Source organism: Periplaneta americana, chromosome 16, assembly GCF_040183065.1.
Source record: "Periplaneta americana isolate PAMFEO1 chromosome 16, P.americana_PAMFEO1_priV1, whole genome shotgun sequence".
NCBI classification, from domain to species: Eukaryota; Metazoa; Arthropoda; class Insecta; order Blattodea; family Blattidae; genus Periplaneta; species Periplaneta americana.
In genome coordinates, this window is record NC_091132.1 from 105,423,570 (window position 1) to 105,439,043 (window position 15,474).

General features: G+C 40.0%; 1 protein-coding gene across 1 annotated transcript in view; it reads left to right on the plus strand.

The window, feature by feature from the left end:
* LOC138691011 (cadherin-AgCad1-like) overlaps window positions 1-15,474 on the plus strand; it is a 318,553-nt gene that overhangs the window by 14,266 nt on the left and 288,813 nt on the right. The window contains exon 2 of the mRNA XM_069812651.1: window positions 11,260-11,331. Coding sequence (XP_069668752.1) covers window positions 11,260-11,331 — 72 coding nt within the window. The remainder of the gene's footprint in view (window positions 1-11,259; window positions 11,332-15,474) is intronic.

Consider the following 15,474-nt stretch of genomic DNA (forward strand, 5'->3'; position numbering starts at 1 on the left):
CATGAAAATTTTGAGCTCTATATGCTTGGTTGATGAAAAATTTGAGCTTCACACACAGGCGTGTATTGAATAGATCAATGAGCGATCATTTTCTGCAGTGTTCAATTCTTTAAAATTGTTAGTCTTGGACTATCCTAGATTTGGCACAGAAAAATAGTATCTTAACAAAATAAAAAAAGAAAACTTTTCACTATCCTGTATTGGCTTATATTAAAAAAAAAACGAATTGCATTGGCTTTCACTTAGAGTGGGTGCCTGCAATCAGGGAATAAATGGCGAAATTCTTCAAAGTTTAACATCTGACCCACAATCAACAAAATTAATGAAAATATAACATAAGCCTTAGATAATATGTTACGAAAATTAATTAATAAAATTAATATACGAATATATGTACACCGCTGTGGAGTAAGGCGTAGCATGTCCGACGATCAAATGAACGGGTCTATGTTCAGATCTAAGTTGGGATTTTTCCGAAGTTTTCCCTCTCAACTTAAAGCAGAATTGGTGTTGGACCTCGGATTTATTTTGTCTTCATTCATTTCAACTTCATCTGTCACTTTAATAGGTTAAGCATGACTGAGAGATTCAGCATATGTGCTGCCGTGATTCACCTACAGGTGTCGTCTGTATGGTGGAGCTGCATAGATCCCAGGGAGCCGAAGGGGCTATATGAGACAGGGCTCTATCTATGGGTTGAGGTATAATCGCCGCGCCAGCTGGAGTAACGACCGGCGAAGCTTTGATATTTGTAAGTCATCGTTTGTCGCTTGTGATTGTGGTTTTTTTAGACCCACCGCTCCAGTAATATTTAACAAGAAACTGTTGCCGCCAATGGCAATCCAGGATTAAATTTTGACATGTACGTATCAAGTCCACGTGGAATAAAAACTAAGGTTGCCATTTTTAATAAATGTTCGTTCAGTTTAGTAAAGCATTTCGAGTGGAAGTTATAAGTTGGTGTTAATATTTAAGATGTGGAGGCCGTGGGAAGGCGATGATGAAGTTGAAAGTAATGTAAATGCGTGTGTTCCTTCAACTAGTAGAAGTAAGACAATTACAGGTAGCAAATGTATGGAGCCATTGAATAAACAGTCTTAGAAAATAATTTATAAGGTGTACTCCTACGTCAAAAGTAATAAATTAGGCAAGGGACCGACTACAGAGACCGCAAAAGCTGTTGGATTAAGTAGGCAAGCCGTAAGCAGAGTTGTAGAAAGAGGTCCTAAAACACCCAAAAAAAATTTAAAAATAAAAAACAAATATGAAAAAGCTGCAATCTGATTCGTCGAACGGTGTATGATTTTTACAAAAATGGACAGTCGCCAACAGTTAGTAAAATATTAACAGAACTCCAAAACAAGTGTGAATTCCCCTACAAAGAAACAACACTGAGAGAATTATTGAAAAAGTTAGGATTCAGGTTCCGAATTCTTAACAAAAGACGCGTGATAATGGAGTCATCGAGAATAGTAACGTGGAGGTACAAATATTTGAACCCACTTCGTTCTAAAAGATCAGCAGGCCATAAAATTATATTTTTGGACGAGACATGGTATGACACCCATAATATCCCCAAAAGAGGTTGGGATGATGGGAGTTGCTCATGTGCCTTCAATGCTCCTATATCTCGCGGGAAACGAATTATGGTTTTGCCCGCAGATAGTAGTGACGGCTGGGTTTCAAATTGTTTGTTCCTTTCAGTCAGAAATATAGTTGACTCCAAAGCAGATTCACATGATGAAATGAATTCTGAAATTTTCGAGGACTGGTGTACAAACAAATTAATGACAAATCTTCCAACTAGCCCTCCATGTATAACTGTAACAGATAACGCTGCTTATCATTCCAGGCTACAGTTTAGGCCACCAAATAGATCCACAAGAAAGGATGATATTATTAGCTTCATGGAGCAACACAATCTAGAAGTACCCAATCCACTCCCCGCTATATCTGTATTTCTTGTACTTATAAAAGAAGCTAATATCAGTAGAGAGTTTGTCATTGACAAAATTGCAAGAGATTTCGGCCATGAGGTTTTGCGGTTGCCCCCATATCACTGTAATTTAAATGCTATTGAACTTATTTGGGCACGCTTAAAACATGAAGTTCGAAAATGAAATGTGATTCCATCATGTAGTGACAGTGTATGCAGAACTATATGAGAATGTGTTGAACTTATAAATTCGGAATTATGGACAAAGTGTGTTAACAGGACAAGAGCAATAGAACGCCAATATATTGTTCGCGATTCTGAAAACAACAGAGACTCGTTCATTATAAGCGTATGTGACAGTATAACAATGAAAGAAGCAGTTCAGATGAGAGCTAGGATGTCAGGTAATTAATAACTGTAATTTACATATTTATTTAATTAATGTAGTTAGATAGCATAAAGGTATTATTATTATTATTATTATTATTATTATTATTATTATTATTATTATTATATAATAAAAAGTAGTCGTGTTTCTCGTTTGTACGCCCTGCAGTTTGAAAAAGACGCGACAACATCGCTTTAGAACAGTATGCAATCGACAGGTCTGTTATTGTTGTTAACCTTTTCTTTGATCTGACGGTCGTTACTCCGGCTGGCGCAGCAATTATATCTGTGATGCTGTGATCTTTAGCTCAATACAGGATGCAGCAGAACGTAGTACGTGATTTGCGAACACACATTGATCTGAAGAGACTGCGGAACATCAACAGGGAGACTTATGATATTTATGAAAGATTATGAGAATGAAATTTACTTCTTTGAATATGTTGCATTTTATTCAGTATTTCATGCTTTAAGATGTACAGATATTGTTCTGTTACCTTGCTTGATTTCTTATTTACAATCGTTGCAGTTTCCCTCTGATTGAGGTTCTGGCTGATATTAATTCATATTTTTCTGCCCAAGGAAAGGTCTTTCACAGCAAACCCAGCATTCTCCAATCTTTCCTGTTTTCTGTCTTCCTATTTGTCTCTGCATATTGTAAATTTTATTAGTAACAACAATGTAATTTATTCGTCACAACAATAATTCCTTTCTACAATTCACCTTAAACGCTCTCGTCAACAATTGGATCTCCACTTAACACCGTATTCGTTATAGCACTCCACCGACGACAATGACAATTTACTTGGACTATTACGCACAACAATGGACTGTTAATCTTAACTAATATTTACAAAGCACTATTTACAAATCAGAACTACCAGTTCTCAGTTCACAGTTCTTCTATCTCAGTCACTCGAGTTCACGGTATCTCGAACCACAGACCTTCAGAGACAGTTCACTGTACTCGAACTCGGGTCCCTCCAACTGCGGTCCACTGCACTCGAACTCAGGTCCCTCCAACTGCGGTCCACTGCACTCGAACTCAGGCCTTCGGATGCTGACGCAGATGCGGACGCACACTCGAGTCGAACTCCAGCTGGCTTGCTTGCTCTGGCTTTCTCACTGACTGAATAACTGAAAACTCTGACTCTCGTTCGCTGGCGCCTGCTCTTTTATAGCAAAATCATAGTTGCGAGAACCTTCTACAGGTGTGTAGAGAATTATCTCAATATCTCTACATCGACATTTCTGGAAGGGCCGGGAAGGTCCGTTCCCCCTTCCCTCCGTAAGCAGCTGCGCGCGCGGACTCGTCGCGTGACGTAATACACCCTCTCTCTTCTCTCCACCGCGCGACGTCACTCAATGTTCCGTGGAGCCTGTGCGATCTGCTTTCATGCGGGACGCTGGTCGTGAGTTCGATTCTCACGTCGCTGTCACATTGCCCCCTCCTTAGGACTGCTCGTCTCGGGCAGTCCCTTGGTAGGCTGCTAGTCGGTCCAACGTTTGGGGTCCTCCGGCTGCTCCCTCCTTATGGTGGCGCCACCCCATCCTTGGCTTGGCTGGGCAGCGATACTCGTACTGCGTGGGCGCCATCTTGCTTTTCCCCTTGGCCCTCCAAGGAGAGCTCGCTGGCCACGGGTTGGTCCTCGGCGTCCATCAGGAACACTTCATCCCGACCAAGACGGAGTATGCGGCGCCGGACGTCCACCGTCGCATCGAGTAACCGCATGGCGTCGAGTCCCAGGACGACGTCCTCGGTGATGTTGGCGACGAACACCCACATCTCCAGTTTCCTCTTCCCCAAGGTCAGGTCCAGGAAGACCTCTCTCTGAATGGGCAAGCTCTCGCCTGAAGCAGTCCGTAGCTCGTATTGGCGCAGCGGCGTCCTCCCAGGTAGGCCCCGCACGACGTCTGGTCTGGCGATAGTGAGCATCGCCCCGGTGTCCACCAGTACTCTGCATGGACGGCCTTTTATCCGTCCTTCAGCAATCAGCCCATCGTCGCATCTTCTGTCGACCGGTTTCAGGACGAGCCGAGGGGACGATGATGATGGCGCCGACGTGCTCCTCCTAGCATCGGCCCCCTCTCTCTCCTGACTGTTGCCAGGTCGGTCGCAACTCCTCCGCAGGTGCCCAGGTTCACCGCAGGACCAGCAGGTGGGCACCCGTCGTCTCCGTTGCTCAGGCGACTGTTGGTTTCTCTCGGTGTCAGCCACCTCTCTCTCCTGCCGGTGGCTGGAGCGGTTGCAGTCCCTCCTTAGGTGTCCCGGTCTCCCGCAGGACCAGCAGATGGGCGCCCGTCGTCTCTGCCGCTCTGTCGACTGTTGGCGCTCCTCGACGTCGGCCACCTCTCTCTCCTGCCTGTGACCGGATTGGTCACAGTCCCTTCTCAAGTGTCCCGGTTTGCCACAGGACCAGCAGGTGGGCGCCCGTCGTTTCCGCCGCTCCGTTGACTGCCGCTCGGGTGGCTTCGGTTGGCGCCCCCCAGCATCCGTCGCCGTGACTCTCCTGATCCAGTGCGGTGTTGAGACTCCCGCCGCCGACTTGGCCGCCTCCATCCTGAGGGCCGCCGCCAGAGCTGCATTGATGGTACGATGCTCTGCCAGGAGTAGCTGTTGTCTTATTTCTGGGTCTCGAACTCCGCTGCCGAAGGTGTAGGCCGCCTCTCCAGCGATGAAGTCATTAGGTAGGCCCCTGAGCGCCTTATGGGCCAGTTGTTCCACCGCCATCGCGAATTCTTGCAGGGACTCGCCTGACTGTTGGACCCTCGTTTTTAGTTGGGTCCTAAATGCTGCAGCAAGTTGATGGTCACCATAACGTCCCTCCAGGGCCGCCATTATCTCAGCGGCTGTCCCATCTTCTGGAACGCTGTGAAGAATCTCCGACGCCTGTTCTTGAAGCGCGGTCAGCAACTGAGTAGTCTTCTCCGCTGGGGTCCAGCCATTATGTGCTGCGGTGGCCTCGAACTGGCGACGGAATATCGCCCAAGACGTCGTACCGTCGAACTTCGGCGTCTTGACGTTGTGATGTCTGGCTGAAGGCGATGGTTCCACAGGGCCACTATATGGAGTCCTCAACTCTGTGGCCGCTTCTTGCATGGCACGTCGAACTTCCTCGGCAACTATCTGTTTATGTTCTCTAGCCTGGCGATCCACCAACGCGAGAATGTGCTTGTTTTCTTCAGCATGTCGGTCCATCACCTCACTCGTCTGCTCTTGACGACGCTCGAGATCGCGGATTTTTCCGTCGAAATGGTCTACCTCCTGTCTCAACTCGGCTACTGTCTCGTTTATAGTTGTAAAATTCTGGTTTAATTTATCCAGATCGGCCTTAAGTTCGTCTTTCACAATGGCGACAATTCCATCTACGTGGGCCGAAACACTTTCGATTTGTGTAGTGACGTCATCTTTCACTCCGCTTATGTCACTTTTCATCTCTGTTTTCACTTCGCTTATGTCATTTTTCATCTCCGTTTTCACTTCACTTATGTCGCCCTTCACTTCACTTATGTCGCTTTTCATCTCCGTTTTCACATCACTTATGTCGTTCTTAACCTCACTGATGTGCTTGTTCATGTTATCTTTTACTTCACTAATGTGCATGTTCATTTCTGCTTTCATTTCTGCGATGGCTTGCAGGATCTGCTGTAGGTTCTCCATTGTCGATATCCCACTTCTGACACCAATGTAAATTTTATTAGTAACAACAATGTAATTTATTCGTCACAACAATAATTCCTTTCTACAATTCACCTTAAACGCTCTCGTCAACAATTGGATCTCCACTTAACACCGTATTCGTTATAGCACTCCACCGACGACAATGACAATTTACTTGGACTATTACGCACAACAATGGACTGTTAATCTTAACTAATATTTACAAAGCACTATTTACAAATCAGAACTACCAGTTCTCAGTTCACAGTTCTTCTATCTCAGTCACTCGAGTTCACGGTATCTCGAACCACAGACCTTCAGAGACAGTTCACTGTACTCGAACTCGGGTCCCTCCAACTGCGGTCCACTGCACTCGAACTCAGGTCCCTCCAACTGCGGTCCACTGCACTCGAACTCAGGCCTTCGGATGCTGACGCAGATGCGGACGCACACTCGAGTCGAACTCCAGCTGGCTTGCTTGCTCTGGCTTTCTCACTGACTGAATAACTGAAAACTCTGACTCTCGTTCGCTGGCGCCTGCTCTTTTATAGCAAAATCATAGTTGCGAGAACCTTCTACAGGTGTGTAGAGAATTATCTCAATATCTCTACATCGACATTTCTGGAAGGGCCGGGAAGGTCCGTTCCCCCTTCCCTCCGTAAGCAGCTGCGCGCGCGGACTCGTCGCGTGACGTAATACACCCTCTCTCTTCTCTCCACCGCGCGACGTCACTCAATGTTCCGTGGAGCCTGTGCGATCTGCTTTCATGCGGGACGCTGGTCGTGAGTTCGATTCTCACGTCGCTGTCACAATATGATACATATATCTTAATGTTGTCTATCATCTGATATCTAGTACTGCCCCGAATTCTTCTTCCATTTCTTTCTGTGCATTCTTCAGTAGGCAGTTTCCCATTCATCATTCCTTCCAGTGCATTCTGGGGTAGGCAGTTTCTTCTCAGCCAGTGACCCAGCTAATTCCTTTTTATTTTCCTTGTCAGTTTCAGCATCATTCTTTCTTCATCCACTCTTTCCAGCACAGCTCCATTTTTAATTCTGTCTGTCCATTTCACGAGCTCCATTCTTTCCGATCCATATTTCAAATGCTTCTATTTACTTCTCTTCACTTCGCTGTAATGTCTTATGTTTCCATTCCATACAACGCCACATTCCACACAAAATACTAAACTAGTCTCTTCCTTACTTCTTTCTCCAGAGATCCGCAGAAGATGTTCTTTTTTCTATTAAAAGCTTCCTTTGCCATTGCTATCCTCCTTCTGGCTTCCTGGCAGAAGCTCATATTACTGCTTATAGTACACCCAAAATATTTGAAGCTGTCCACTTGTTCTACTGCCTCATTTAGTATTCGCATGTTTACCTTCTTTATTTTTCTTCCAATAAGCATGTTCTTTGTCTTGCATTTATCTTACTGCTCACAGCTGTCATGTAGCTCTAGTATCACCTCTTCTTCTGCTAATAATCCCATATCATCAGCAAATCTGATGCATTTTATTCTTCTTTCTCCTATCACCCCTCCCATTCACTGAAAACAGTTCTTCACTACATCCTCCAAGTAGATATTGAACAGGGTAGATGATAAACGACATCCTTGACGTACTCCTCTCTCAATTTTCACTTGCTTCTGATATTTCTTTTGTATCCTGACTTAGAGTTGTTTCTTATAAAGGTTAAAGAACAGCTTTCTCCCTTTCCAATCCACACCTACTTTTTTCAGAATCCCTATCAGTTTATTCCAATCTACGGTTTTTACTTTTTTAATTGTATATTATCTTTAGTTTTTTATTTAGATCCAGTTTTTGTTTTGTAGTGAATTAATAAAAAAACTCCTGCAGTAACTAAAGTCGAATGCTTTTTCTAGATCCACAAGTGAATTGAATTGAATTTAAGAGAGGGAGGGCTTTAACAGCCCTAACACTGCGACCTAAAAGATCTATTGCACATCCCCGTCATAATATCCGATCAATCCAATAGTTTGATGTTCTTAATGAACTGAATCAAACTATGGACTGGGACAGTTGATAGCTCATCAAGCTTCGGAAAATGTTTTCCAAAGATGAGAGCTCTTGATAAGCAAGTGTATTGCATTCGCATAATAGATGAGTTAAAGACTCATTTCCCTATGAACAACGAGTACAGGCTGGGTTGATATTATGTCCCAATCTATACAAGTTCTTCTTGAGGGCGCAGTGTCCTGTAAGGAATCCAACTGCCCAGCGAAGCTGTTTTCTTGCTGAATTTTAACAGGTCTTTTGACCTGTTATTATTAAAATCTCTTATGAGGGCCTTTGAGTGTCTACAGCACTCACTTGAGTTCCAGTGGTTATGGCATGTTTTAGATCCACAAATACTACATACACTTCTTTAATCTTCTCTAGGTATCTTTCGCCAATTGTTCGCAGCAGTCCAATTGCATCTCTTGTACCTTTTCCGTTCTTGAAGCTAAACTGCTGTTCTTACAGCTGTCCTTCCATCTTACAATATAAACTCTGGTTCAGTATTTGCATGAGAATCTTTGCTGAGAGTGATATTAGGTTGATAGTCCTGTACTCGTTACATTTCTTGGCATTATTTTTTTGGTATTGGTAGCAACACTGTCTCCGTACAATCTTTAGGCCATTCACCTTTCTCATATATTTCGTTGCATAATGATATAATTTGCTTCTTGTCTTCACCCAAGCATTTCACTAATGTAATGGGGATTCCATTAAGCCCTCTTGCTTTCCCATTCTTCATTTCCCTAAGTTTTAGTTCAACTTCTTCCCTTAAAATAGAAAATCTGATATGGCTGCTTCGTCTTCTATAGCCAAGTCATCTGGACGATTTACTGTCCTATATAACTCTTCTACATATTTCGTCCATCTGTTCAGTATTCCTTGTCTGTATGTTATTTCATTTCCGATTTCATCTTCTATCAACCACATGGATTTCTTTTTCTTATTTGTGATGTCCAAACATTTTAGTCTGCGGTACATTAAATCATATCTTCTGTTTCTCTCTAGATCCTCTATTTCTTTACATTTCTTTTTCATCCAGTCTTCCTTCGTCTTATTGGTTTCTCTTCTTAGCTCGTTGTTTAGTTTCCTGTAGTTTATTCTACCTTCTTCTGTGTTGATGTTTTTCCATTTTCTCCTTTCTTCCATCTTCTCCAACATTTTCCCTGTGACTCAAGGTTCCTAAATTCTCACATCTTCTCTGTATCCTATTGGCTGATATGTACACTTAGCGCCAAAAAGAATGGGCCGACTCTTGGTCGATATAAGTGCTAAGTTCTATCGCGCGGTTCACTCGTGTAAACGTAACCCACTGCAAGGCATTGCTGTGGTGTCTCTTCATTGAAAGTCGTCCGTCTATAATGTAGTAAACCTTATGAGTAGTGTGTGGCCCAGTGGTAAGAAGTCTGACATCTGTAGCAGAGGTTGTGAGTTCGCCTCCCGGTATGGTAAAATTATTATTTTTTTATTTTAACTTTTACTTAATTTATTAGTTTAAATGTGAAATGGCATTTGTTAACAAACTTCGTTACGCCTAACTTGTAAAAATATTATTGGCTATCACCTGTGGGCTATTAATAGGTGAGACCTGGCCTGTATAAACAGAAATACTTGTTTCACATCCTAAAAAACCGGACGCATATCAAACACAAATAAATAATTGAATTAACAAAAACAAACAATTTTTAATATATTAACAAAACAAGGCCTGTGGTGTGGACTAGTATCTCGTCCACAAACCACCTGCGTCAACAACTGCCCTCATTCTGCGCGGCATGGAGTCCACAAGATTACGGAACAGGTCTAAATTCTTGGCCATCTCCTCCCACACATCTAGAACTCTGTCCCACAATTCCTAAGGTGTCCGAACGGGTGGTTGTTCTGCCCAATTAGAGCGTAGGATCCTTTTGACTGCAGCCCACAAATTTTGAATCGGATTCATATCTGGTGAATTTGGAGGCCAGTCGACTGGGTCGACATCACGCCTCCTCGTAAACCATCTTTGAATCCGGTTGGCGGTGTGTATCGGATAATTATCCTGCTGTGAGAAAAGTGTTCCTTCTGGATATCGTTTTTGGGCAGAAGGGATCATTACATTTGCCAAAATGTGTTCGTAGACTTCTGCCATAAACCGCCCTTGGATGCGTTCCAGAAGTCCTGCCCCATCGTATGAGATCCACCCCCAACACGCAACCCAACTTGTTAATAATTCGTCTCACGAAGCGTTCATCGTATCGGTGGCCATTCATACAATAAACTAGGGCAGTACTATCATTGCTATTGGAGACAATTACCTTATTGGAGAAAATGACATTTCTCCAATCAAAGTCCGTCGGAGAATAGCATACGCAGAATAACCTATGCGAACCAGGGCAATGAGTTATTGTTTCTGTGCTATCTTCAAGCATAATGACGAGACAGAACGTTGTCTGTTAAGATAGCAGTATTGCTTGAAAGAGAGAGGGAGGTTTATTATTTATTAGAGTTTGGGCATATTCTAAGAGATATCCCCACATAATTATAGCTTTGTGAGACACATATGATGACAAATTTGTAATTAAAAAAAGGAGATTGGGGGATATTCGAACCTTGAGCTACTACTATGAACTTGTTCAATAGACCAATGCCGTAACGACTTACGCTACTGTGACTGTTAATATCAGTTTGGGATAATAGGCTACGTGGTTTTCCTGTTCATATTCGCTCCGGTTGATTTTGTATTTATCAATTTTATTATTATTTCACTCTTCAGAGGCCCTGATGTATCTAGAATCAACCCGCCATTCGATTTTATTACATATTTTAGACTCTTAAACAAAATACAGCAAATTTAAATGGTTTAGTTATGTGTTACCTGGTGAACTATGGCTTTGACGAGACGAGCATGCGCACTGTTATGTCTCTGGAACTTAGAAATTGTCGGCCGGCCCATTCTTTTTGCCGCTAAGTGTACATATCCCTAGATGATATGTCAGAGGAAGAACAATTGTTTATATGCATCTGAAGTCTGATCAGTGTAATATGTTACTGGTTAACAATGTATGCAATGGAGGAGGAAAGGAACTGGCCACCCTACCACATTGTCTCCTGGCTTAGTTGCCTAATGATTGATGCGTTGTTAGTGTCACTTATCAGGTTCAAACCTGTTTTCGGGTAGTTGACTAAACAACAATTGTTGCAGTATATTCATTTGTCACAAAATAAAATGGTTGTTTTAAATTCTAGGTGTAGGCTATAGTTTTAAATCCTTGCTTTCTTTTTCAGGCATGATGACTGGTGGTGCTATATTAGCAATTCTATTCTGTTGTGTTTTTCCACATAAATTCGTGAAAGCAGGTAAGTTTCACTGCCTTTGATTCTCTTGTGGTACCGGTAACTATAGTTTTTGACTTGTTACATCTTAAAGCTTCAATGCTAATATAAGATCTGTGGAATGGAATAAATGAAATGGAAAAAAAAAAACCTATATATTCAATATTAATAAAGTTAAGTTTTTTTTTTCCTATTTAAAAAAGTAAAGAAATCAATTATTACCAAAAGTCTGATGATGGCATCATTAACTGTAATTTACTCTTTCTGTAGGCTTAAAGGTATTTCATTGAAGTAATTTTATTACTGTAATTATTGTAATGTCATTGTATGTTATATATCACTGCCACCAGGTGTATATTCAATTGTGGTGTTAATAAATACATACATATGTATATATATATAATTCTCCACGGAGAATGAATATCAATAAGACTAGTTGTTCAAATTTAAATCTGGGCATAAGAGCAACATGTGTGAATGTGTGTTTGTGTGTGTGATTTTTGTGTTTGTCCTTTTTTGTGTTTATGTTTGTCTGTATATGAGTGTGTTGTTTCTTTTTTATGTTTGTGTGTGTGTGTGTGGCTTTGTGTATGTGTGTGTCTTGTGTATGAGTGTGTGTGTGTGTGTGTGTACAGTATATGTGTGTGTGTGTATGTATGTATGTTCATACTAGTAACTGGCTTCATTTCTGAAAGAAAAATGGGTATTTCGCTCTTGTCCACACTCGAAAAAATTTGGATTACCATTCTGAAATGAATGCTGACAGTTTTAAAAATTCTGGTTTGTAAACAGATTTCTTAAACATCTGGAGGAGGGATCGCTTATCATCATGGACTATGCCAGCTGTCATTCTGTTCAGGTGGACAAGCTCCTTAATACAAATTCCCGTAAATATGAAATTATAATGTAGTGTATAGGTAGAGCAGAAACTGACTGTATAACTTCCTGCAAATCTACGTTAGGAGTAAGAGCTATAGTAAGTTACTAGTGATCCATACAGCTCTTAGACAAAAGTTTTTAAAAAACATTAACCTGTCTTTTCTTGGTGTATCGTGCATCTTGACATGCCTATAGGAAAATATGGTGATATGTAAAAGCTTTCGACCTTGTGTTATGAAATTAAACGAAAAATGGAAACCGCAGAAGAGGCTAATTCTGTTTTTCATACACAGTGCACTTTGTCATGACAGTGAAAATTGCAAACAAAAATATTGAACTGAACTTCTTCACAGCAAACAAAATTTATTTCTTACAACCGATAGACAAAGGTTTGATTAGTTCTTTCAATGTGTATTACCAGTACCTAGAGAAGCTGTTGCATTTGCTTGCTGCCAAGGTGGATGATATCACATTAGTTAATGCATTGGTCACATCCATAAAAGTAGGTTATGCTGTCAGCAAGTAAGTGAAGCTAGAGACAAGTAAATATTTTTATGTGGCTTAGAGTTTGTCCGTTTTTCAAGTGATGTTGAAAAGTATGATGTGATAAGTGATTTTTCACCAGTGCTGAATCAGCTGGGTGACACTGCCAGTACTATGGTTGAATTACGATGTAATTGAGTGTCTCAGTGAAGGTGAGAAGTAGGATGAAATGAGTAGACCCAGTTCCTGTTAGTGATCTTGAGTTCAGTGACACAGAAAGAAGCATTGTACTGACTGATATTATTGATGGAATTGAAAAATGTAAATCTCGTGCCGTGAAATATCAAATTCTAATTCATTTACTCGTTATGAAGTGTAAACAGAATCGAGAGTAAAATTGATAGTGAAGTATTTTATAGCAGTTTGTTTTATTTTGCTATTAATTTTGTAATAAAATAATAGTAATAATACTGTTAATAATAATTTTATTTCATCATTAACATCAACTTCTGTAGGTTGGGTCTGTAATACTGATCCAACCTCAGCAATATTGTTTCATATAACCTTATGTTATCATCTTGCAATTGGAAAACAACAACTGAATAGACTACAGTGGACTATAGTGGACTTTATGTTGTCAGCAAACAGCTGGATACATTAAGAAGATTGATTGATCTTGCAGTTTGATGTTGCCTTGATATTTTACCCCTCTTGTAATTTTTCTTATTCGTTTTTCTTTATCCATTCTGTCTATATGATCTTGCAATTTTTTGTATTATTGATGTTAAATATTTGTAGCTCATATCTTCTTTCTATATTTCTTTTCTGTCTGTTTTATCTATATATATATATATATATATATATATATATATATATATATATATATATATATATATAAAATTTGAACTTGTAATGGAAATTACGAGAAAACGGTTGAATGGATTTTAGTGAATGACCCGTCATTTTGAAGCTTGGCATCCACGGATTTTCAGAAAAATAGTAACTTTCAGTGAAGCGTTAGTTTTCCTACATAATTTTCATATTTTCCCAAATCCATCTTTCGTCAGTTTTGAGAACTAATTGCATTTCAGAATAAAACAAAACACATACTACAATAAACAATAGCTATTACACGAAGGCCATGACCTGCAGGATTGCAGACATATTTAGAGCTCAAATTCAATTGGTTATTAAAAACTTCATGACTTAGGCCTACTAAAAATAATTACAGGTCTGATTCTGGATGTTTAATTTTCTGGATACAGCTGTGTATTGGATATTAAAATCTACAAAACTTGAGGTGGTTTGATGACATTATTACCATTAGAAATGAAATGTTATTATAGTTAATGCCATGATGTGACTATTTTTCATTAATTATACATATTAATGCTATACTGATGATATGAAAGTGAAACGTTTTGGGGTTACGAGTATATAAGTAGATGAAGAGAATATCTTAAATTAGATGTTCATTTCTACAATTTACTGAGTGGCGGCTATTTTATATATAACTACAAAACTTACGTAAGATAATAACATTGTTATTAAAAATCAAATATTTTTAGCTATAGTTATTAATCAAGTGGGCTTGGGTCTTTTTAATATACTTAATGACAGTGTGGTGTAGATATTTATATACGTCATTCTCGAGAGAGAATGTATTGGCTCGAGAGAGCACAAAAATTACAGTTCCTAAGGAAAGACCAAAAGGTATTACTTACTGGTAAAATAAGAGGCCTACAAAATTTTGTAGTCTCTCGATCATTTCAGCATGATCTCTTAGCAGGATAAAATGATTTTACCCTCTACATTTCAAGCTCTACATGCAGCAGCTATACCAAGATGCTATGTTTATTGTTCGAAAGCATAGCAAACCTGACTTTTTTTAACTTTCACCTACAATCCACAATGACCTGAAATTGCTATTGCTTTACTTCCACATGAAAAACCCACTGATCGTCCTGACATTGTTACTTGCGTTTTCATATTAAAACTCAAAAACTGAAGGTGGATAGGTTCAAGAAAAACTATTTGGCATAAAAAAACATTCAGAGGGAGTATGTTTCATTATTACGGAAGCAAATAACTTTGAAAATGACTGGTATTCTTCATTAAAAATAAATCTGAAAAATTTTTATTTGAACGTCTAATGGACTTATTTTGCAGCATTTGCTGCACAAGCCACTAGTATTCTATAACTCTTCTTAGGAATGCCATGTCTGAAGATTGAATTTGTTATTATGATATACATGTTTCGCTGTCATACATGGTAGTTTGTAGAGGTACTGTTTTATACAACCTTATTATCGTATACATGGGGAGGCAAGACCTGGCATGTGAGTTGTGTGAGAGGGGAAAGAATGAGTTATCAGAAAGAGAGTTTGTTTCATGATGGTTAATATTATACGAATCTACCGACATGTAAGTTCATCTCAGACTAAAACCTATCTTCCCTCTCCATACCATTGGTGATATAGCCATGGTGCATGATAGGGTCACAGGACAGGTCTTGCCTCCTGTATTTTTTCTTCTTTTATTATTTTATGTTCTTATGATGGTACTATTTATGCGTGCATTTAAATATGCGTATTTTTATGTTTATGTTTTGATCTTGCAGGTATATATGACAGTTCGAAGTGTATCACTTCCTATATGATTTTCCCATTTGATACTATTTTAGCTCAAACATGTGATTTACGCTCAAAAACAATTTTGATGTTATATTTTTCTCACAATACCGTGTAGTGTATACATTATCACTGCTAATATTATGTAATAGCCTAACTTGTATTTTGGTTTCAT